This window comes from Crocodylus siamensis, chromosome 12 (assembly GCF_052110815.1).
Source record: "Crocodylus siamensis isolate JL-2025a chromosome 12, ASM5211081v1, whole genome shotgun sequence".
In the NCBI taxonomy this organism is placed as follows: Eukaryota; Metazoa; Chordata; order Crocodylia; family Crocodylidae; genus Crocodylus; species Crocodylus siamensis.
Window position 1 is genome coordinate 40,940,016 of NC_143406.1, and position 23,690 is coordinate 40,963,705.

The window sequence follows — 23,690 nt, forward strand, 5'->3', positions numbered from 1 at the left end:
TGAGGAAAACTAGAGAGACAAGGATGTGTCTAGCCTCTTCCAGAAGACATGCACCAAAGTTACCTGAAGGAATCAAAATTGCCTGGTATAAGCTGGACAGATGCCACATTTCACTTCAATTTTAATTTCCTTACAATCTGTTTAATGTGTAATTGGAAAAAATATTTTACAACAAGAACTGGAAATATGAAATCTTAGCATCAAGAGTCTTCATAAAGATATGTATTTACACTGACCATAAAAAGCTGTTTTCTTACATTTTACCCGTCTCTCCATACAGCAAAAAGTACAGAAATAGCAACAGGGATCACACCACTTCAGGATAATAGCTGTAGAACTTGTCGTATACGCTCACACTTGTCCAACAGGTCGGGATCTTCTAGGTCAGCGCTGTCATACTCTTTCATGAGAGCCTCAGCTTTCTGCACAGTTACCTCACGTGCACTGCCCTTGAGCCCTTCCAAGTATTCCAGTAAAATAGAAAAATATGTATCCGGGACCTCAGGGAATAGAAAGAAAGAGAAAGAAATCATCAGAATCGTGCAAAAGTACCAGGGTGAAGGGCTAAGTGAACACCAGGCTGGAATGGACAATCAGTAGAAATAGGTGGGATTTTGCCCCAGCCAGCTGCCAGCTTGGATAGGAATAGTAACTGGCAAGTGTTCTAATCCCGCTGTAGTAAACATTTCCTACGTGCTCAGATTTACATAGGGTCTGGCAGAAAATCTGAAGGAAAACAGAATCATAATATAACTTGAAATGCCAATTAGGACACCTCTAAGTGTGTTGAGCAACATCTTAAGAGTCTGAGAGTTGTTGAAGGAGAAAACAATGAGCTAATTCCACCCTTAGACACATGTGCGAAAGTTCTGTTGAATGCAATTAGAGCTGCACGCACAACTCGGAGGAAAGAATTTGGCCAACAATCTCACAATATGCCTATTACAACCAACTTGCCTTCCCCTCCACATGCAGAATTACTCCAGCTGCTCAGAAGAGTTACCACCCACTGTCAAACAGTAGACGGTGACACTGACAGAGCCCTTATATGAAGGACGAGCATTTAGTATGAAAAGCAGATAAATTCAGTCATATGGAAGACATCCTTAGATCCTACTGAATAAGGCTCTGATAGGCTCATTTAACCAAACACAAAATACAGTGCAATTGTCTTTCATCCCCCAATCTTCTCCTTTTGCTCTTTTCTCAATTTTCTTCTCCTTTTGCTCTTTTCTCCTTAATTAGTAACAGGGTAAATTTTAGCTCCATCTGGAATGAAATAAGTCTTAAATAATCAATAAGATATATTCATATGCCTAATAAGCTAATAAAGAATTTTAGAATCAGGTACTTGATGTAGTCTCCAGAAATTAATGAGTTTTTAAAAATATCATAGAAGCGGATCATCTGAATTTTATGTACATTTATGGCTGCAATTCCAGTCATTAATACTTTTCCGGCAGTTCAGGGGAAGCTAAAATGACCCCATCCTGCAAACATTTATGTAGATACTTTAACTTTATGCCTAAGGTCAACACGACTATACAATGTATGGAAAATTAATCACATCCATAAATGTTTGAAGGACTGGGGCCTTAATTAACTGAGGGCTGTATTTTTTTATGCTACCCAATAACACGTTCTTACAGATGACAGAACTTCAACAAATAATGAACTTTTCAACTAATTTCTGCATTGTTACAGTGCACAGTAAATGTACCAAACTTCTGTCATTCCCAATGCAGGGAGGAAGTAACATTCCAACAGTGTCATGGTCAATCAGGGATAATACAAAGCATTACACTAGAACCAGCCTATTTGCAGCCTTACAATTTATCCAGTATGGAAAACAACTATTATTTTTCACATAGAAAACTGTACAACACAAAGGAAAAACTGACTTTCCAGTGATGAAACTGACTGTGCACAAAGTGGTGCCAAAATGTCTTTTTGGTCTTCTAATTTCTTTCAATTATAGTAAACTTGTAACTCTACTGAGCAAAAAATTAGGTGGAAGTATGACTGTTACATTCATAGTGTCCCCTTAATAGAAATAGCTCCCCAAGTCAGGGGTTTCCAACCTTTTTGGCTCAGCGTACCCCTGGCAGCTGGGTGCAGAGCAGCGTACCCGAACGCAGAGCAGAGGGGGTGAGGAGTGGCACGCGGTTGAATGTGGAAGGGTGGTGGCTGCTGTGTACAAGCTTCCCCTACCCCCTGTGTCTGGCTGGGAGGGTGGCATCTGCGCAGGATGGTACGTGGCAGTGCTCTGTCCCTGCCTGCCCGCATGCACCCCCTAGGGCATTCTCAAGTGCCCCCCGGGGTACACATACCCCCGGTTGACAACCCCTGTCCTGAATAATGAATGTTTAACCCTCAGCAGCATCTGCATATTTTGTACTTTCACCAAATATCCATATATACTTAATTTTCCTTGGTACTTAATTTTCCTCGGTACCAGAATTTACTGAGGGAATTACCTAACATTATATCACTAGCCAATTGCCTGTCAAGAATGACGGGGGGCAGCGGGCGGGGTGGAGCCCCATGGCCCCCCACCCCGGGCCTGGTCCCCCCTTCCCTCCTGCTACTTGGGGTCCAGGCCTGATGCCCCCCCCCCCCCGCTGCAGCAGTGGAGGGAGGGGAGAAGCGGGCCTGGGCCTGATGACGGGAAGAAGCCAGGCCACCACGGGAGTGGGGGGCAGCAGTGGGCCCGGGTTGACCCAGCAGTGACGGGGGCACAGGCGGAGAGGGCCCAGGGCCGACGCAGGGGAGGGCAGGGTGGGGAAGACGTGCACCTGGGCCTGGGGGGCGGGGGAGGCCTGCTCCTCCCCTCCCCTGTTGTGTTGGCCGGGCCCACTGCTCCCTCCCCCATTGCCCCAGCAGGCCGGCTTCTCCCCCCACTCGGGCTTGCTTCCCCCCACTTCGTGTCAGGCCAGGGCCACTCCTCCCCTCCCCCTACCACTGCCGCCACGCTACTCTCCCTACTACTGCCACGTCGGCCCTGCAGGCAGTGATGAAAGAAAGGGGAGGGGCAGGTTGAGGCCAGCACCAGTGGCCTCATCCCCCCGTGGCATCCCGACCATACTTCCCCCCCTGCCATCACCACCACCGTCACCTCCAAGGAGCAAGGGGGGAGGCGAGGCCAGCTCTGGTGGCCTTGCCACCCCCGCTCCATCATGACCACCTGCAGGGCCCAGGGCAGGGTTTGGGGGTGAGGCCAGTGCTTCCCCCCATTCCGTCTGCTCCGTTGATGCTGCCTCCAGGGAGCAGGGCGGGGGGGGTGGCGAACCAATCAGAGTGGCAATCAGAGTGCAAATAAAGCATTATAGACAACCAGATTAAGGCTTTTATAATATCAGAAGTTTTAAAAAGTGCTTATGGTGGCACTTGGAGTCTGCTTTGAAGTTAAAAATGATGATAAGTATGGAGACAGATATGGGGCTACGTTATTCTTAAGTGTATAAAACATTTCATTTTTAATTTGAGAGACAGATGGAATTAAAATAATATTTCTTTAATCCAACTATAATTAACTGGCATTCAACTAACCTCCATTACACTAACAAGTTAATTAGATTTTATTCTCTGTATGTCTCCTTTTAATAAATAAGCAATAACGAAGATATGTTTAATGGATGCGTCCATGGTTTTGTTCATCAAATCCACTGCCCTTTATTTTGGATTTTGTTTAATTTCCTCTCTTTCACAGGCATCTTGCCTCTACTCTTCCTTGCACTTGCTCTGGAGAATGGTTGCCACTTGTTGATGCTGCTGATTCTACAGTAGCTTTCCATTTCTATAGATGCCCACCAGAAATAGTAGCAAAAGGAATAGAAGTGTCAAATGCCACTCATCTCTTCTCCAAGTTTAAACCATCATTAAAACAATATTTAAGTGCTTCTTACTGAAAATGTACCCATGGATATCACAGAATTATTTTTTTCAGAAAGCTGGCTTGATAGTTCCAAAGGACAGAGTAAAAGTATTACACACATCAAAGAATTATCGTTAATAGATGTGAGCAAGTTTTCAGAATTACTTCTTCTGATGCTAATTAAAAGAAGAATTCTTTTGATGCATCTGGATTAGGCCATGAACAGTATTCCACCAAGTGGCTGATCTCTCCTATAATCAATTAACTGAGCACCCCATCCCTAAGAAAGATTAATCATGAGCAGTCAACTGCATGGTATGAACACATCCATTTTAAAACTGAAGCACATATTATCAACTTCTGGGTATTTTACTGCACTCTACACACGTAGATGCTAACAAGGAACATTAGCAGGGGGAAAAACATCATATTTGGGTAGCAATTGCTTTTAAACCATGCTGTGTAATTTAACTCCCTAAATGATGACCAATTGGACTATTTGAAGACCAGCAGCTGGCAGAACATATTCTACCCAGGCCCCTGCAGGTGCCCCTCAACAGCTGTAAACATCAGGCACACATGTTTATCCCATAGTTGCCAGCCAGCTAACAGCTGGATTTTAGAGGCAGAGCACTAATTGATTTCAAAGAAAGGAGCACTGACTGATTGCTGGCAGACCTCCAGCAATGATCTGAGCATCACCAAAGATGGACCTTGGCAAGGAAAGGAAATGGATGCTTTCTTGTGTATTACATTCATGCTTTGAGCTCCTGTAGATTTTCCTTGTTAAGAGGGAGATGCATTTGCCAAAAGGCAAAGTCAGGTAGGGTTTTATTGCATGTCAGCCATTCTGCAGTAACTGCCCAGATGCACACACTTTTCCCAAGGTAGATGAAAGCTAATTTTGACAGTTTATCCCTCCTTCATGTAAGATAACTTGAATCTGCAGGGGATCAGGGACAGAAGATCAATAAATTGAGTTAATCTAAATCTGTTAAGCCTGATACTATGTCCATCCAAGTTTATCTTAAACTGGTTTCGGTCATTTTGAAAGTGGTTTATGTGCACTGAACTTTTGTTCTGCTACTGATTTGAATCAGTTTCTGATCACTTATACTGGTTTATGTGCAATTTCTATCCCTAGTCTGTGTCACACAAAAAGAAAAAAAAAATCATCAACTCCTTGCTCTACCTTCACTGAGGTTATGATAAGGGTGTGTGTTACCCTGTGCTTAACCACCTATATAATTTCACTGATTTTAGTAAGTCTGAATGAGGAAATAAATTATTTATTTAAAAAAAAATTACAATGTGAGCTTACCTATATTAAATAACATAAAATACGTTAGTATAAATAACTGATTATGCCCTGAAAGCTATTTATTTCACTGTTATTTCTCTGCATTCAGAGAAATACAGAAGTAAGGTCTATAGGCTTCCCAAATCCATTGAAAACCAAAGCTTTTTGCAGAGAAGTGTTAACGAATTTATTTCAACGTGAAAAAACCGGTAAACAAACTAATATAAAACCAAATAGATTATTTTGGCTGTCAAATTACTGTGAGACAGCTGTAGAGAACGTATATTGTGTTTGATAGGATACGATAGATTGCTTTAAAATAAATAAAAATAAAATGCAGAGCAAATTATTCCACATACCTGCTATTAAATTCTTGTTCTGTGTCCAAACTTTTAAAAATATACCTATGCCACTAAGATCATGTTGATACTTTGTGAATATTTTTGCTGCCAGGAATCTCTGATTATACTAATTTATTTAGTCTAAAATACTTCTAATCATAAAAAGAACACTTTATGTTGGTAGCTGGCTTGACATTTACATAACGTGGAATAGAAAATTATTTTAAACATTTTGAATTATAAAATGAACTTTGAAAAAAATCCTTAAATATATGGACAGCATGAAAACAATTAGCAAAAACTGTTCCTTGCTACTCTACAAGAATCAACGAACAACCCACTGTGTATTGGCAAGAAGGCTTGTTCTATTATGCAACAAAGGGGAATGATTTGAAACATTCCCTAAATGCCACAGTAACCAGAGGCTTAGTGGAAATCAAATCCATGTTATTTTCTAAGTTATGAAATTGCTGGATTCCAACATTGGTGCAAGTCTGGCTTCCAATTTTTAAGGAAGATTAACTGACACCCCTTTTATAACTAGGCTAATGTCCCACCTATGTTACAATGATAAACCAGATTTGCATTTTGTTAATATGGTTTCACATCTCAGGCAGAGCCTGAAGGGATTTCTAACAGTCTCATCATCTGCCTAGGATCTATGCTTATAGCATTTGATTCTACATTCTTTAATCTGATTAAGATTCAGATATGGTCTAAACTAATCCATTTGTATTACAAATACAGACTTGCTCTAATTACAATTTTGTATAATAATGATAAAAATTAGGAGGCATAGGCAAGAAATCATCCCAAAGTCTGATATGATCATTGTGGATTAGCTCTTCTACATCCTCTTGAGTCAACTAAAAATAATTGTAACATATTAGCTACCATGACTTGCCAATTTATCTCAAAGAGAAGGGTAAGGACTAATTTGTAAACACAGAATCAAAGTTATCAACTGTACAACTGACACCTTGGCCAGATGAAATATAAATTAGAAAAATGTTTGGCTCCCATTGGTTAATAAACAACAGCGGTAACTTGCTGTATGTTATAACTTCCTTGAGAAAAAGAAATGTTAATACAAACCTTCTCTTTATCATACATGTGCAAAAGGAGCCAAGTCTGCCTTGTCTTTTGAAACTTCCAGTCTTTGGGGTTTTCAGACCAGCTGCAACAACATAAATCAAAAAATAATTGTTTAAACCATGCACTATGTAATACACAACTTCTGTATTCACGTAAAACCTTCAGACAATGATTCAAAGTCCTTTACAAAAGTCACGTGCATTGACTTAAAATATCCTTGTGAAATGTTTATTAGCAGACACTGTACAAATGGCAAAAGTGAAGCACAGAAAGGCAAGGTGGCTTGCTTGAGAGTAGCCATACGCATCAGTGACAGAACAAGGAAGAGAAACTAGGAATATTGCTGGCTGGGAATTTTCCAGTGAAACTATTTTTCCACTGGAAAACTGATTCTTTGAAACCAAAGTATGAGATGCCATATCCCCTGCCTCATAATGTGCAACAGCCCCGTGGCTACAGTACTTCCCTGGACAAGGAGGCAGTCTCTGTCTTACTCACTATTGTCAGAGCTGTTCTGCACTGGCTCTGGAATTAAAGATTCACTGGCACAGAGGAAGAGACTGAGTACAGAGCATGAAGGTTACAGCACTTGCACGACAGCACCTTGATTCTCCCATGTATGCTTGCAGCAATTAAAATGTAAAGTGGAAGAGCTTCCCAAGTAACAGGATGAGAGAGACTTGCCCCAGACTAACTGACCCGTGGTTAAGGGGACTCCTGGGTTTTGGGAAACAGGGATTCAACTTTCTAGGTTGAGTCAGAACGGACACACAAAGTTACGATTTCACACCCTGGGCAAATGCATAAAGGAACAGCTATTGTGGTGCAGGGGAATCTCTTTGTGAAAATGTTAAAAGGTCTCCAGCTTGTCAGAGTCCAGAATAAAAAATGCTCATGGAATGGGAAAAATGCTACCCACACAGCTCTACCCACGACTTCTGATTCCCAATACATAGCTCAAAACATGAGATGTCTTGGCATCATGCTTGCCTCAAAACAACTTCTATAATGTGCATGGTACGTGCCCAGTGTCTGCAGATTCTCAGAATATCTCACAAGCAAATTTTAAATATGTAAAGCATGGCTGGGCTAAAATGTCAGGCCTAAGACTGCAATTTGGATATAGTAAAAAAGTTAAGCTGGTATGTTTTGATGTAAATTAGAAAAAGGAAGAAAATCTACTATAAGCAACCTAACTGGAATGTAGAAGATGCATTTATTATAAATGTAGAAAGTAGTAAATGAATGTTTCTTCTTTAAGCAACAGTAGAATAATCTGGAGTGAATACTTCTCTTTCACCTCCAAAATATATCATAGACATCTAATAAAGTACTAGTCAATATACTGAAAGCATTATTTAAAGACATAGCACTGTATTGGGAAACACAAACCCTAGTAAACTAATATTATTGGATTTTCCTGTGAAGAAAACTAAGTCTCTAGAGTTATGAAGCATGACAGGTTTTAATGTCACAGTTTGTTTTACATAGTAATATTGAGCACAGAAATCAATTAGAGAGCCAGTTGGGCAAAAGAATTAACAATGTTCAACACTGTCAAGTCTGATGAAATAAAACAGCTCTCATATTAAATTTACTTTACACAGGCAAATAAATTGTTTGGTGAACCCAGCGAAAGACCAATCTGTCCAGAAAGGTTTCATGACTGCCTCTGCAGAAAGCTGACAGGCACAAAGAATAAGCTCTGTTTTTTGTTTTAACTTCACAGCGTTTCCAAACAAAAAGTTGTAATTGGGTGAATTCAGTGGAAATCTACCACAAAAAATTAGGGCTGTCAATTAGTGTTGATATGTACAATTAAAACAAGAATTAATTAATTTTTTAACGTGTTAATTGCGCACGTGGCTTTGGAGCCCACACCCAGGCTCCGCGTGCAGGTGTGCAGCTGCAACTTGGATGCAACCAGAAATACAGCTTGTCAGTGTGTACAGCAGTGCCCAGCAAGTAAGTCTGTGGAGGGAGAGGGCAGATCAAGGCCCCCACAAGGAGGGAGGGAGTGGGGCACAGGCTGGGGTACATGGGAAGCCAGGGCCAGGGCCAGTCATGGGATGGAGCTGCGGCGGGGGGGAGGGCAATGGCACCCTGCTGCTGTCCGCAACCCTGGGGAAGGCACGGGGGGCATGTGCCCCCAGATTTGTGCACAGAGCAGAAGTGGGCTGGAGCTTTGCACCCTTCTGGCTGTGCCCCAGGAGCCAAGTGCTGGCCACGTGTCCCCTGCCCACCCAGTGGTGGGAAGAACAGCATGGCACTGCCGTGGGTCTGTCCCAGGGCAAAGGCAGCAGGGCACAGAGCCCCAGCCTGCAGCAAGTAGCCCGTCTCCACCCTGTGCACAAATCCGGGGGGAGGGGAGGCACATGCCCTGCATGCCTCCCCGGGGATGCGCACAGCGGCAGGGATCCTCCTTTCACTAAGCCCTTGGGCAAGCCACCCACAGCTTCATCCCAGGACCTATCCTGGCCCTGGGGTCCCATTCATTTTAGCCCCTGCCCCACTGTCTCCTTCATCATGGGGGCCTTAATTCATTTTAGCCCCTGCCCCTTCTCTTCCCCTCCCTCTTCACAGATTTACCTGCTGGGTGTTGCTCTACACGCTGCCAGGCTGCATTTCTGTAGGGTTACATATTTCCAGCTTTTAAAAAGAGGACACCCCTTAATATGACTGTGGGGAGAGTGCCCTTGCCCTGCCCCTTACTCCCAAGCCACAGTCCCCCTAGCCCTGCTGCTGCCCCTCAGTCTTTACCCATAGTACCTCACATCCTGCCAGGGCATGCAGGGGCCCCCCCTCCCCAGGCTCCAAACCCCACACACAGAGCCACAGACCCCCACACCTTCACAGATTCCCTCCCACACACACACCTCACAACCACACCCCAACCATACAAAGTACCTGCATAATTTTGTGTGCTTTTGAGTTTTTCTGTGCATAATTTTGATTTTTTAGCTGTGCGATTAAAATTGTGCTTAATTGCAACAAATTTTTTAATCATACAATGAATCACGATCACATTTTTAAATCATTTGACAGCCCTACAAAAATACAAGGTAAAAGCAAAAGAATTACTACAAACTAGGAAGGAATCTTTAACAACCCCAATGCACTAAATTTTTATACCATCAAAGCTAAACCCACAAATTAAGAAATGTAGTCTAGAAGTCCCCTATGGCATGCTACAGTTAAACAAACAATCTCCTGGAGAACAAATGCCACAGGGGGAGGTTTGAAAAACAGGGACAGGAAAGCTGAGGATCCAAAGTCAGGGAAAATAAAAAGACCGTTAGAAAACAAAATGCTTCAGGTATTCATGATTTAGACTTTTGTGCCATTTCACCTCCCAGCTGGGTGCCTGCTGTTTGCTGAAAGGCTATCACACATATCAAATCCCTGGAGCATAAAAAATTAACAGTGAATAGAAAGGAAGGAAAAAATAAGACCTACTTTATTTGGAGTTTGCTTGCACAGACAGTCATTCATTTGTATGCAGTTTCTCTACAAACCAGACATACGCACTGGCTGCAAAAGGGGAAGCTGGCATACAGGCAAAAATGAATATAGCTTTGTAGCAAATGACTTACCAAAGTCTGTTCTTTCTTTTAAGAAAAACCATGTGGCATGGACACGATGTTGACAGAAACTCTGCTTGTTTCTACTTCACTGGAGAAACTCTTTGTGAATGGTTAATTCTAGTACATCCTTGGCTCTGGCACAGTTAGGTTCAGAGTTGGATGCCGTTTAAAGAAATGGCATTATAAGCAAGTCTTTTTTTATCCCACTTGTGGGTTAATGGCGCATTCAGATTCTCTTAAGTTTTCAGCCAATGATTTTTGCATGTGATCCATTCATTGTTGGGCATCCGTTCCCTCCTTGCAACATACAGCATGGCCCGTTCTACGCCAAAGAACCTGAGACAGGGTTAATGTAAGTTACCTAAAAGGCACTTTATAGGGGGGGGTTGCTGCATATAGCTGACAGGAAACACCCAGTTATAAGCTTTCATCATAAACAGCCTAAGTATTCCACTAATTCAGATGACTGAATGATAGGATAAAACCTACTAGATGGGAAAAGTAACATGGCGGGCATTTTCAAAATTAATGGAAAGTATTACTTTATGAACTGTAGGATGCGGCAGAACTCTTTCTGTTAGAATGATATATTTAATGGTAGTGAATTGCCTGTTAAGAATGAGAGCGGGGATGGGGGTGGGGAGACCAGCACTGTGCCACGCCACTACCACCCTGCGCCGCCTCCAAGGGGCTCCGTCCCCGCTGTCATTCCCCACATCCGGCTGTCTGTCTGTGCGGAACAGTGATTGGCTGTTTCAGTAAGCATTGTGACTTGCTGCTGAGACCACCAATCGGAGCGCTCCAAGAGCATTACAGACAAACGCACAGACAGACGGACTAAGCCCTTTATATATAGAACGCTATTTTTAGGGTTGTTCTATCTTTAAAGCATAAAGCCTTCCAGTACAACAGAGGTCCTTTTACCCTGCTTATAGGCAGAGGTTTTGTTAAATAACTAGTTGTGTCTTGACATATTGGAGCAGTGGTGCTCAACCTTTTGGCCCTACGGGGCCAAATGAAAGGCACGGGGCTGGTCTATAGGCCAGATTAGACCTCACACACCAGCATCAGGCCTGGGAGCCCTGCATTGCCTCCACTGAGTCCTGCGTGTGGAGTTTGGGCCCTGAAGACTCCTGGTCCTGCATACTGGGATTGGGCGCTAGGGACCCTGTGCTGCTGCCAGGTACTGGGATTGTGCCCCATGCCACCATGTACATCTGACTTAGCATGCAGAGCCATGGCCTGCGGGGTTCTCCACAGACCCACGAGGAACCCTGCAGGGTTGGAAGACAAAGTACCAGGGGCCAGATCCGGCCCATGGGCAAGGGGTTGAGCACCCTTGTATTACAGCACTAATTACAGGGTTTTTTTTTCCTCTGGAGTGATTTAATACACACTATAAATAAAACTAACTCCATTCTGTCTGAGAATAAGCCCTTTTTACAGCCAACTGCATCATTTCCATAGTTGGAATGCATTTGGTGGCCTTTACAATTAACCATGTCTGGCATAACCCCAATGTCTAATATAACAAGTAATGGAACTAAATGGAGAAAGACACCAATCTACAATAAATGTTTCCACTAAGCCTAGGGCTAACTTTTTGTTCTTATATTACACAAATGGTAATTAGTATTTCTGTACCCGGTGACTGTTTATATCTTTTTTTATAAGCACTAGCTGATTGAAAAAACACGCAACTCACGTTTAACAGAACTTTCTAACTGATATTCCAATGTTAGCAAAGCTGAAGACATACCAATAATGGAGTTCATTGCTGCTTAAATCAAACAGACCTGTGACGATGGTATCAAGTTGGCAGGGAAAGGGTTACTCAAAACTGTCAATGATTCATCCAACTTATATTTATAACTATGATAGTCGGTACATCAACTATTGGAGGAGGACGTCACACCAAACATGGCTGAGCTGTATCTTCACAAGAGGTTTTTCTCCGGAAAGCAAGTACGTATCATACTTCATGTTAAATTGCTTAAGCATGTGTATACGGAGGCATTCTGGTAATAGCTACAAAGCCCCCAAACAGTGCCTGCGTATTATACATTCAGAGGGCCGCTGACAGCATGTAGGGAAAGTGCACTGCAGAATGTCCTAGTACAAAGAAAACTAAAATGAAAATCATTCGGACCATTTCCACAGGCACAGTCAATGCCAAGCTGTGCCTGTGTAAGATCATCGTAAGCCTGTGTAAGATGTCTGCATAAGATCCTGAAAATAAAGTGAGAAGACAAAATGTCAAACATAGACGTACTGGAGCGTGCAGGGCTGACATGCTCAGAAACCACTATCAAGAAGAGGAGGTTCAGCCATGTCAAGAAAATGGGAGGAGACCATATCCCCAAGAATATTGTGTCCAGCAAGTTTTGAGACAGCTCTAGAAAGCGGGGTCACCCCCTATGGCAGCACCACAATGTATAAAAGTATACACAAATTATATGAAGTTGTTCAGTATCAATGTAGAAAGCTGGAAGGAGTACACAGAATCCCATTGGACCTGGAGGGAACATCTCTGGCACTGGGTGCAGCTCAACACGAAGTGGCTTTGATCCAGAGGATGGAAGCAAAACGAGAAAGCAGAAAGCCACGTGTTGAAAACTTGACTCCAATTCAGATGACACGTGCATCTGTGAAACTTTTAACAGGCTGTGTCACTCTTGAATTGGGCTGGTCAGCAACAAATGGATTCATCAGACATCTGACTAGACCTCTTACATGTACACCATGATCCAGAGGATCGATGGTTGCCTACTTACTGCGCGATATGCACAAACTACATTTAGAACCATGTTATTAACTGATTCGAAAAAAGTGAAAAAGTTCTAGTGTGGACAAGGCTAAAATGACAGTTAAGATGACAGCTTAGTCTTCACAAGTGTCAAAGACACAGGGTAAAGTTGCCTCCTGCACGCTCTTCACAGCCAAGTGGCCAGGGATTTCAACCAACTGCAGGCAGTCCTGGTACCCAGTACACTGCCTGCCATAATCTGGCCACCCCAGGAGTCTGTCTAAGGTGAAGCAAGCAGGAGTTGCTTAAGCATGGCAGCCTTGCTCAGAATCTCTGTTATGTCCTTTACATGAGCACATCAGAGATACCGGGTCAGCCCACAGGTCCATCTAGCCCAGTATTTTCTCTCTCACAGTGACACAGAACAGATGTTAAAAGGAGGAGTATTTATGGAGGGCCTACCCAGACTGATGATCTGGTCCCTGCCCTTCTTTTCTTATAGCTTCCAGCATTTAAGGCAGTGGTTCTCAACCTTTCCAGACCTGAGGCATCCCTCCATAACTTCTGTGAAAAAGCAGCACCCCATTTAAAAAACTAATTTACTTAATAATGCTTACCTGTTTGAACAGGGGCTGGGAAGGAGGAGCAGCCAGCAGGGAAGAGCCCGCACTTACCTCACTAGACCCGTGCTCATCTCCTTTCTCCTAATGGCGCCCTTCAAGGGCCGTTGCAGCACCCTGGCTGAGAATCACTGATTTAGAGGAGGTCACCAGCCCTAGTATCATGTAATACTCACTGATGGACCTATCCTATATGAATTTATCGAATCCTCTTTTGAACTGGCTTCTACATCATTTTGTGGAAATGAGTCCCACAATTTAATTATACACCATGTCAAAAAGAACTTCCTTTGATTAGCTTCATGGCACTGCCACGGTACTGCTATGTCTTGCTATGTAAGATAGCTAAACTAGGGCTTCTGGTTCCAGCTACACTACTCCTAGTTCTGGAGGTCGCAGGGATCACTCTGCAGCTGTCATGGTGGGCTGCAGGATCAAAAAGTTTGAAAACCACAGTTTTAGATAATAGAGCTCCTGTTCTACACCAAATAAATACAGTAATTTCAGAAACCACCACGATACCACAAAGATTTTTTGGTCCCTTTGTTAGGATCTGCAAGCTTAGACAGTGTGTATATTAGAGGAATTCTTTTATGGTCAGCAAAAGACCTTTTCCAGACCCTGAAGAGGATCAGACGGGGTGACGAATCGCTCCCTCTCATATGGTTATGCTTAAGTAGAACTTCTATCAGTCTCTTCTCGGGCTTCACTTAACTTCTCACAGTGACACACATCTTGATCAACAGGTCCCACCAACACCGCATTTAGCTGTAAAAGCTAGTTTAAAACAGAAGGGGCCCCCTGCTTCAAACACATAAAGGGCTCCTTCCATCCTTCCTTTCTCCCCACAAGCTTCACAGTATGTGATACTTTCTATCCCCTCTGATTTCAGGGACTGCTTGTACTGCCCGCTAATTCCCCATTTTGCTCTATATCAAGCTCTTTCCCATTTTGCCCAGAAGTATGGAGCTCTATGGGTTTCCCCTGCTCTATACCAGGACATCTGTTTTTCTCCTATTTTCCTCCATAATGGGCTCCTGCATTTTCCACTGAGTTTAGGGCCCAGTGCTCCTCCTCAGAGCGTTCTCCCTTCTTCCTCCATGCTAAGGACTGCATTCTCCTTATTTTCCCCCTTCCCCTCCTCCCACCACTATTGTTCTTTCTTTTCTTTCTGTTTAGGACATTTTAAACTCTTCTGAGAATAGGAGCTGAACTGAGGTGCAGGTACTAATATGTCTGGCTGCCCTGATTCTTTAGTCTACAGAGAACCAGAGAGACGGTTGAAGCTGCTGGCTTGACTAACCAGTTGAAATGGGCTTCCTGTTTGTCCCTCATATACACCGTCTTGCTATCCTTGATCTTCACCAAAATCAACTGGGCACCATGTAACTGAGGCTCAGAACATTCCCTGAGATTTTGGCTTGAAGGGTTACTTGATTGGTGTCGGGACAAAGCTATCATGGTACAGACAGGGAAACCCCACCTACCTGAATATAGGCCTTCGCTTTGCTTGGGCAATGAACAAGAGAAGCACAACCAGAGTAAACCAGAAGGCAGCACAACCTGTCCTATCTTTCACTCAATTCAACCTTACAATTTAGGTACAAAGAAAATGCCAACACTACTCTGTGTGCATTGCTCTACTTGACATACAGTTCAAAACGCAATCCCAATGGTTTCCAGTGTATTTTTTGTGTGCATCAATACATTTTCCATGATAAGGAACCAGTGTAAGCTTTTGGCTAATACAATCAGGGACACGATTAAACAGATGATTGTACTATGTAATTCAGTTCACACCCAAACTAAAAACCAGCTTTCACAGGTGAATCCCTTCAAACAATTGCACCTATTGCTGGTACAATGTTACATTTTTAATGAGACACTGTCTGCATCTACTAGGTTTAAAGACACCTTCAGGTCTCTCAAGTGACACCATATTATAGAAAAGCTGTACTTGAGAACCTGGCCCATCATGTTACGATGTCTCAATTCAGCGAAGAGGTGAGCTACATATTCCAGGCAATGAGAGAACTTGGCTTGTGTTGCCAGAGACAGCATGGGGCAGAATTTTTATTTTTTTGTGGACAGATGGTTGGTTTGTGATAGAATTACTTACACTAATAGCGAACACAGTCCTTACCATTGCTTCACAAGATCCAAGCACTACCAGCTTCTTCCCAACCGACCCCAACTGCACTGCGACTAACCAAGTGGCAGCTCATTTCGAGGTAAAGGGCATACTTGCCCTTGAACAGAGATGAGAAAGTGGAGGAAGGAAAAGGAGAGGAATTCCAGTTTGCAGTGTACTCTCTTCTGTGGAAAGACCCGCAACTTCTGCAGACAGATTTGTGGCTCAAGGATCGAACTCTTAAGTCACCTCAAAACTCATTAATGAGCTGTGGTAGAGACTCAAGGGATTGCTGACAACCAATCTCTTTTTAGGCCACATCACATGAAAATACTTAAGAGGAAATATCAAGTGTTATCTTTATGTATTCATATCTTGAGTCAACTACTTTCTATGTCTCCTGCTTATTATTACACATGCTTCTTTCTTTTACCTAGATGATTTCTTTTCTTCTGCCAGGATGAAGAACTAATAGCTCACAAACAGGCATCTCTGCAACAGTTGCTTCACTGGGTATAGACAGGAGATGCTTGTGGAAGCATATGTTCTCAGTGAACACTAAGCTTTGAGTTGATGCTGTGCAAGTCTGCCACATTTGGAAAATAATTCAAAATGTAAATTATGGATAGATTTTAAAGGAAGTGAGTAGAAGGTGAGCTAGTTTGTAACTTAGACGATTTTACACAATAGTAAGGAGATAAAAGAGGATTCTGAATGATTCTGCATTCTTCTAAGCTAGGGACAGAAATTAGAAAAACACAAACCGGTATAAGTGATCGGAAACTAGTTCAAATCTGTAACAACAGAAGTTCAGTGCATATAAATCACTTTCAAAATGGCCAAAACCGGTTTAAGATAACCCTGGATGGATGTAGTATGAGACTTTAATTGATTTAGGTTCAAGTGGTTTACTGAACTTTTGTCCCAGATCCCATCCAGATTCCAGTTTACTCACAGTCCCCCAGCATGCCAGGATGTTTTACACTTCCTCTGCAACCTCTCCACCCTTCGCCTTGGCCCAAGCTGTCGGCTCAAGCAGAGCAGGCAGATGTGCTCTAGAGCCTCCCCCGTCTCCGGCTTTTGGCCCGAGCCACTGCAGGCATGTTGCTGTATTTCTGGAATCAAAAGTGAGTGTCTGTTCACTGGCGTATCAGCTCAATCTACACAGCTTAGACTAACCTGCGAAGACTGAATTGGTTCAGCCTCCAGCTTTTTGACTGCCCTAGTGTAGTTTCTTTTTTCCTGTTTTCTTCCTTTCTTGTTGCCATTCTTTGGAAAGCAAACATGCTTATACTGCTAATCTCAGATCCAGCATGGATATTCTGTGCAAAAATGAGATGGAGGTAGTGACTAAATTGTCCCAGATAAAGTTTCTCCATGTTTTTTCTGGAAGTTTAAAAGAAAAAAAAAGACACACACTGATGAAGCTATTTTGCCAGAAGAAAATTCTCTGAAATTGTCAACAGAGTCTCGAATCAATGCCACAGTTTTGGCAGAACAGTTATATTGGCAATGCTGCTCCATCTATGGTTTAAAAACAACTCTTAATATGTTCTTGCATCTGGACCAGACAACTCCTGACAGACGCCTGGTGCAGGGGGGTGGGGGAGAGATGGAAGGGGAAGGTCATGACACTTTCTCTTTTGGCAATAATCACAGAGAGAAAAAAGAGAAACAAGAAAGCTGTCAAAAGGGCTTCTCTGACTATCTCATTTCTGCCCTGGTGTCCAATAAAAACGTGGGTTGTACCTGTACAGCAGAGTGAACTAGTCCCCAGAACTTGCCACAGAAAACACGATAAAGTTTATAGTCCATTGCAGCACAATTAAATGTGAATCTACCAAACAACATTTAATGCATATATTTTTATTACTTGTTATTAGTTTTAATTCATTGTTTTAAAGTAGCATCTAAAACCCCAGTCAAGATTGGAGTCCTATTATTTTAAACATTATGTACACACATAGTAAGAGACAATCTCGACCTTGAAGGTTTCAGTCTAAACCAAAAAGTTAATGAGTGGAAAGGAAAATTGGCTCAGTGGGGTATGGTGACAGCTCAGAAGCCAATTCAAAATCGCATGGCAAAAGCAGGGATAGAACTCACATCTCTGAATTAAGGCACTGAATTTACTCTTCCGTTATTTAAATACTGAATATGCTGCCAGCAGCAGCTTTCCACTGGGAAGATTTATTCCTAATTTTGAACAGATACTTTTTATAGTTCAGCTATTTAGTTATCAGTATCCATATCATGGAGTTGATGAAAAAAACGTGTCTTGACTCTGAAAAGGTAAATAGTAATACTGATGTTTCAGAACTGATTTAGTTTCTTCCTTTAGGTAAAAAAAAAAAAGGCCAACTGAGAAGCATGAAAGATCAAATGCTGTTTGTAGGACTCCTACTATACTGTTTATTTTATCTACCTTTAAAAATGGGAAAAAAGAAGAGAATAGAGCAGCCTTAGCAGAAAAAGTAAGTATAATCCTCTCCCATCCTTCCCAACAGATTTCCTTTTTTGCCATGGAACCCTTCAGAGTATCACATGTTTGATCTTTATCCTGTGCTAAACATGCTGCAATCCACTACCCAGATGTTGTGTCAAGGTTGTAGCCTCCTCTCCAGGTGTCCATTTCTCCTGGCACAAAATTCTGATCACACTGATGGCAGTGATGGCATGAACAGCAATGGGAGAAAAACAGAAGAAAATAACTATTTTCCTTCCCTCCTATGGAGAACATCTTGTGTGGTATGAAGAGGGAAAGAGGGCCCCATAGTTAGCATTAATATAATGCAAAAAGCCAACTGTAGGCAAGATCATTTACAACTGCTGTCAGTATTACATCTCACATAAATATATGCTTCATAATGATCAGATGACAGATACGTTGCCAGCCTTGGAAAAGCATAATACGGTTTCATTTTCTTTTTTTCCCTTGCAATACCGCAATGTCAAAAACTGATTCTTGTATTAATATGCTCCTGGTAGTGTTTGATCCCAGCATGGCTGGAACTAATGGCTTGCTTAGCAATGTCTGACAGATCAGGTCTTTTTATTTATTGGATTTTTTTTTCCTAACCAGTTTCGTGCCTAGAGGAGGAATGATCCAAAAGACATTTTGTATCTCCCATTAAATAACTTTTAAATATTTACTCTGATAATTTTTAAATTGGGACAGCTTCATCTGTGGTCTCACTTGATTTTAAGTACTGCAATATGCAAGACGAGAGTTATCCAATACTCTCAGGAAAATAGAATTAGGATGCTTACAAATCTGATAGATAGAAGAAAGGAATCTGAGCAGCACCTTGGACATTTTGTTAACTACTGACTTGCCAGTTAGACTCTACAGTCCTGAGAAAAGAGTAGAAGCTCTCGTGGGTCAGGCTAGAGAGAGCATTGCTGGACTTTAATGCTCACCAGAATGGAAGTGCAGATTATTTCAAGCTTCCTGGAAATCCTATGCTGAGCATCTGGACATTAACAAAGAAGAGGACCAGTGTCACTGTGTAATACTCCAAGCCTCCAACATTAATGTGGATAAGGGCAGAGGTTCCTTTTTAGGCCCTAATCTTGGGCTAGCTGGATTGTCAGGCTCAACAGGTAAGGTTCAAGGTCTAGTTGGCAGCTGGTATCAACTGGAGTGCCCCAGGGGTCAGCCCTGGGGCTGGTATTGTTCAATAACTTCATTAATGACCTGGAAGATGGGATTGATTGTACCCTAAACAAGTTCAAAGATGACATCAAGCTGCGGGAATAGTAGATATGCTGGAGGGTAGGACTAGGATTCAAGAGTGACCTAGGCAAATTGGAAGATTGGGTCAAAAGACATCTCATTAGGTTTAACAAGGACAAGTACAAAGTCCTGCACTTCAGATGAAAGAATCCCATGTACTACTACAGGCTTGGGACCAATTGGCTAAGCAGCAGCTCTGCAGAAAAGGACCTGGGGGTTACAGTGGACAATAAGCTGGATATGAGTTAATAGTGTGCCCTTGTTGCCAAGAAAGCTAATGGCATACTGGGCTGCATTAGTAGCAGCGTTGCCAGCAGGTCAAGGGAAGTGATTATTTCCCTCTATTCAGCACTCACGAGGCCACGCCTAGAGGACTAGGTCCAGTTTTGGGTGCCCCACTACAGAGAGGATACGTACAAATTGGAGAGATCTGGATGCCATTTCAGCAAAGGACAATGAAAATGATGCAGGGGTTGGGACACGTGACTTCTGAGGAGAGGCTGAGGGAACTGGGCTTATTTAGTTTGGAGAAGACTGACGGGGATTTGATAACAGCTGTTAACTACCTGAAAGGTGGTTCCAAAGAGGATGGACTATTTCTCAGTGGTGGCAGATGACAGAACAAGGAGCAATGGTCTCAGGTTGCAGCAAGGGAAGTTTAGGTTGGATATTAGGAAAAACTCTCTCATTAGGAGGTTGGTGAAGCACTGGAAAGGATTAGCTAGAAAGATGGTGGAATCTCCATCCTTGGAGGCTTGTAAAGCTTGGCTCAACAAAGCCTTGGCTGGGATGATCTAGTTGGGGATGGTCCTGCTTTGAGCAAGGGGTTGGACTAGATGACTTCCTGAAATCCCTTGCAACCCTAACTTTCTATGATTCTATGATTTTGCTACAAACTTACATTATTTCAGTGATGCTCAGTCAAACCTAGAGCGATTATAATTAGAGTTTGAAGATGGCAAGGGAGAGGTGGAAAAATAAGACATGACTACTAGAAGCTGTTAAGAACAGTCAAATAGTACTAAAAGGAAACTAAATAAGCCTGTATAATCATCTGAGCTTTGCTAAAATCATTCTGTGATCAAAAATATCAATCTATCATAACTTTTGCAAAAGAAAAAAACACTGAGGTCATGTTTTTTGTGCTGAGTCAAATTGAAAGTGTTATGGCAAAACAAAAATCCACTTGCTCATTGAAAACTCATCAATGACATTTTTTGAGAAGGGATAAATGAATGAGCCACTCTGAGAAGAATCTGAAGACTGAAGCACACTGCCTGACTGATTTTGTTCTGATGTAGCCAGGATGCCAAAGTACCAGTTTACAGGCAGTCCTCGACTTACAACGTTTCAAGTTACAACATTTATAAATTGACACCCTGTGTCAATTTATCAACTTTCTGATGTTGGTTTTGACTTTACAATGCCTGATCCAATGCGACACCATGCCAGCAAACAAGTTCGCTGCATCGCTTATCTCCCTGGAGAACATCCATCCAAACGTCCTTGGGCACTTCCTTTAAGAAAGCAGACAAGACTCCAGAAAAACTATAGCCAAGACTCCAGCCAAGAACCCCTCGGAAAGTCCAACCAAGAGCCTTTCAAAAAGTCCAGCAAAGTCACCTCAAAGAACTCCTTCCAAATCAATATGATTGCTATTTACAATATAAATACATTAATGTAGCTATATTACTCATCTATAATTGATTGAGTACAAAATTCTGGGGTATTTTTGGTGAAAACAGGATATTGGACCTTGGTTCAGGAACCAAACCCCAATCATTACATAGTTTCTTATGGGAAATTGGTTCCGAGTTACAATGTTTCAACTTAAGACACAGTTTTCAGGAACCAATTGTGTCGTAAGTCTGAGGACTGCCTGTATAGTTTGACCTATTTCACTGGAAGTCTATATTATTTGGTGGCTGTGTGTGAGCTCTTCTAGAAAACCTATGAGGCATGGGGCAGCTGGCATAAGGAGAGGTGTCAGCCAACTGGGCCCCTCATCAGCAGTTCTTCTTGACTAGATATTTTAATATAATTTTGGGTTGTGTGTTTCGGCACTACACCCGCCCTAGTAGCAAGGTATTGGGCATTTATTGAACACAAGATATAATATACTTCTCTCCTCTAGTTCCAGTCTCTAACTAGTCCTTTCTACAAGTGAACTTTGGAGGGAAGAGGAACTGAGATTTATCAGCTTTGGTACAATCCCTAGGTACTTCTGCAGCTAGGAAGGTTGTGCGACTGTCTCTTTTGAATAGGTCCAGTGTTACTACTGATGGCTAATTAGAGATTGTTTCTATACAGCCATCTGAAACTTAAAAATATGAAAGCAATTCCCATTCAACGTACCCTCACATCTTTGATAGCACAGCAAGATACCAGTAACATGCAGATAATAATTTCACAGGAATTCAGACAGCCAGAAACCTACCAAAACCCCTCTCACTGGTTTGGGAAACGTCAGCTTAGTGCCTTCCAATAGCCCCAAAGAAAAGACGGCTTTTACAGCGTGTCTGGAAGTCAGCAGAGTTGCATTATTTTGAAGCAGAGGACCATGTTCCAGAGCCTCAGAGCCCTCCTAGGGAATAACCTGCCAGCCAATGTGCCTTTGTTTTTTTAAAAGTAGCATTTTATCTGGACACCCCTGTGAGCATAACTGTAGCAGCATGGCACAGGGAAAGAAGACAGAAAGGCTCCCTAGCTCTTCAGGGCTTTTAAGACATAATTAACACCTTACACTTCTTTCAGCAATTGATGATTCACCCTCCTGTCTGTTGCGATAACTATTCAAAAATGACAAAAATATGGGATCAACAAAGAATAATCCTAATTTATGTGGCAGTTGAGAGCCCTAATTTAGATGTTCGCATTTCTGGCTGTATTTGATAATGCAGTACCTTATGCCTGGAAAAACCTTTTGTCAACAGCATCAGATTCTCCCTCTAAGATGCTGCCTTGATCACTGTGCTCCTGAGCTTAATTTTCTTCCTCAATAATCTATTCTTTGAGAAACCAGTTAGCCAATTGCTGCTTCCTGAAGATGCCTACCATTCCAATTCAATTATAATCCTAAAAAAGTAATTACTTATATCTTTTGGGCATTACCCTATTAATGAATGAGTGAAATGGAAGCCTAGTTTTATTAAGGAGCCAATTTTATTTTTTTAAAACACTGCTTGTTGCTTGAACTCCAGTTGGGTGGCCATGACAGCTCCCTTGAGCTAACTGATTAATCATCATTGTCAACTGTATTTTAATTTTTAATTTTGCATCAGCTGACGAGCCTAGCTGCTTTTCTGGTGTTAGGAAGATACTCTCCACAATACTTTAAATGTCTGGGTTCTGGCTGAGAAGTTTTCATGCTTTCCAGGAGCCACGCAGAAGCATTACTTCTTCTGAAGCATGGCTCAGATTTCAGGACAAAAAGGTAATATGAAATCATGTCCACTCTCACTGCATCCACTCTCTCAAGAGACAAGAAATGGGATGCAGGAAGATGGGGAAAAGAGAAAAGATGTGCACTAAATACACAAAACATTCTGGTCCCCAAGCTTTGCTCCAGAAAAAAACTTCATAGGTGAGGGGGTGGGAAGGGGTGGTGGCAGCCTGCAGAGTATGCAATAGCTGTGCTCTTCATTACCTCAACTTGCATGGGACATAAAAACAAAATTTTATCTGAATAAGAGTGAATTGATCTCTACTATCCATTAACAGCGAAGAAAAAAACCCCAACAGTTAAGATATTGGTCAGGCTTTGCACAGAATGCAAATATAGCATTAACTGTCATTATAGATGATAATGTTATATCTGAGAAGGGATGCAGGTTGTAGGCTATTGGTCTACAGGCAAAAGGAATCAGAACTCATGGCAGAGGTGACATCTTTTATTCAACCAACTAGATATTTGCAAAAAAATGCCTTTATTTGCAAGCATTGGGGCACTGCAACAGTCTACCAATGGCCCACCCACCTGTTTCTTGGCCAACTGCCCACCTTCTTGCCTGCCATGCCTTGATGATATTTAATTAGAATGCTAATTAGGCGGGAGGCTGCCCATTTCTTGCCCTGATGCCAGGGGGCGCTATCTGCGGTTCCGTTCCTCCCCTACACAGCAGCCCAAGCCTCGCAGCTAGCATCCACAGATATTAACCTCACCAGCCCCACACTGGGCCCCAAAATCCTCCAGTCCATACCCCTACAAGATCCCTCCACTCATGCGGCCAACCTCGCCCTCATTCTGGGCTGCCTAGCTCCCTG

The 23,690-nt window shown here is 42.4% G+C and overlaps 1 protein-coding gene across 4 annotated transcripts in view; it reads right to left on the reverse strand.

The window, feature by feature from the left end:
* Positions 1–119: 119 nt before the first annotated feature.
* Positions 120–23,690, reverse strand: part of CHLSN (cholesin) — a 195,493-nt gene continuing 171,922 nt past the window's right edge. For all 4 annotated transcript variants that reach the window (XM_090024247.1, XM_090024249.1, XM_090024246.1 and 1 more), the window contains 2 exons: positions 6,611–6,692; positions 120–500 (listed from right to left, as the gene is read on the reverse strand). In XM_090024247.1, the coding sequence (XP_089880373.1) occupies positions 318–500; positions 6,611–6,692 (265 nt within the window). In that variant the 3' untranslated portion in view covers positions 120–317. The remainder of the gene's footprint in view (positions 501–6,610; positions 6,693–23,690) is intronic.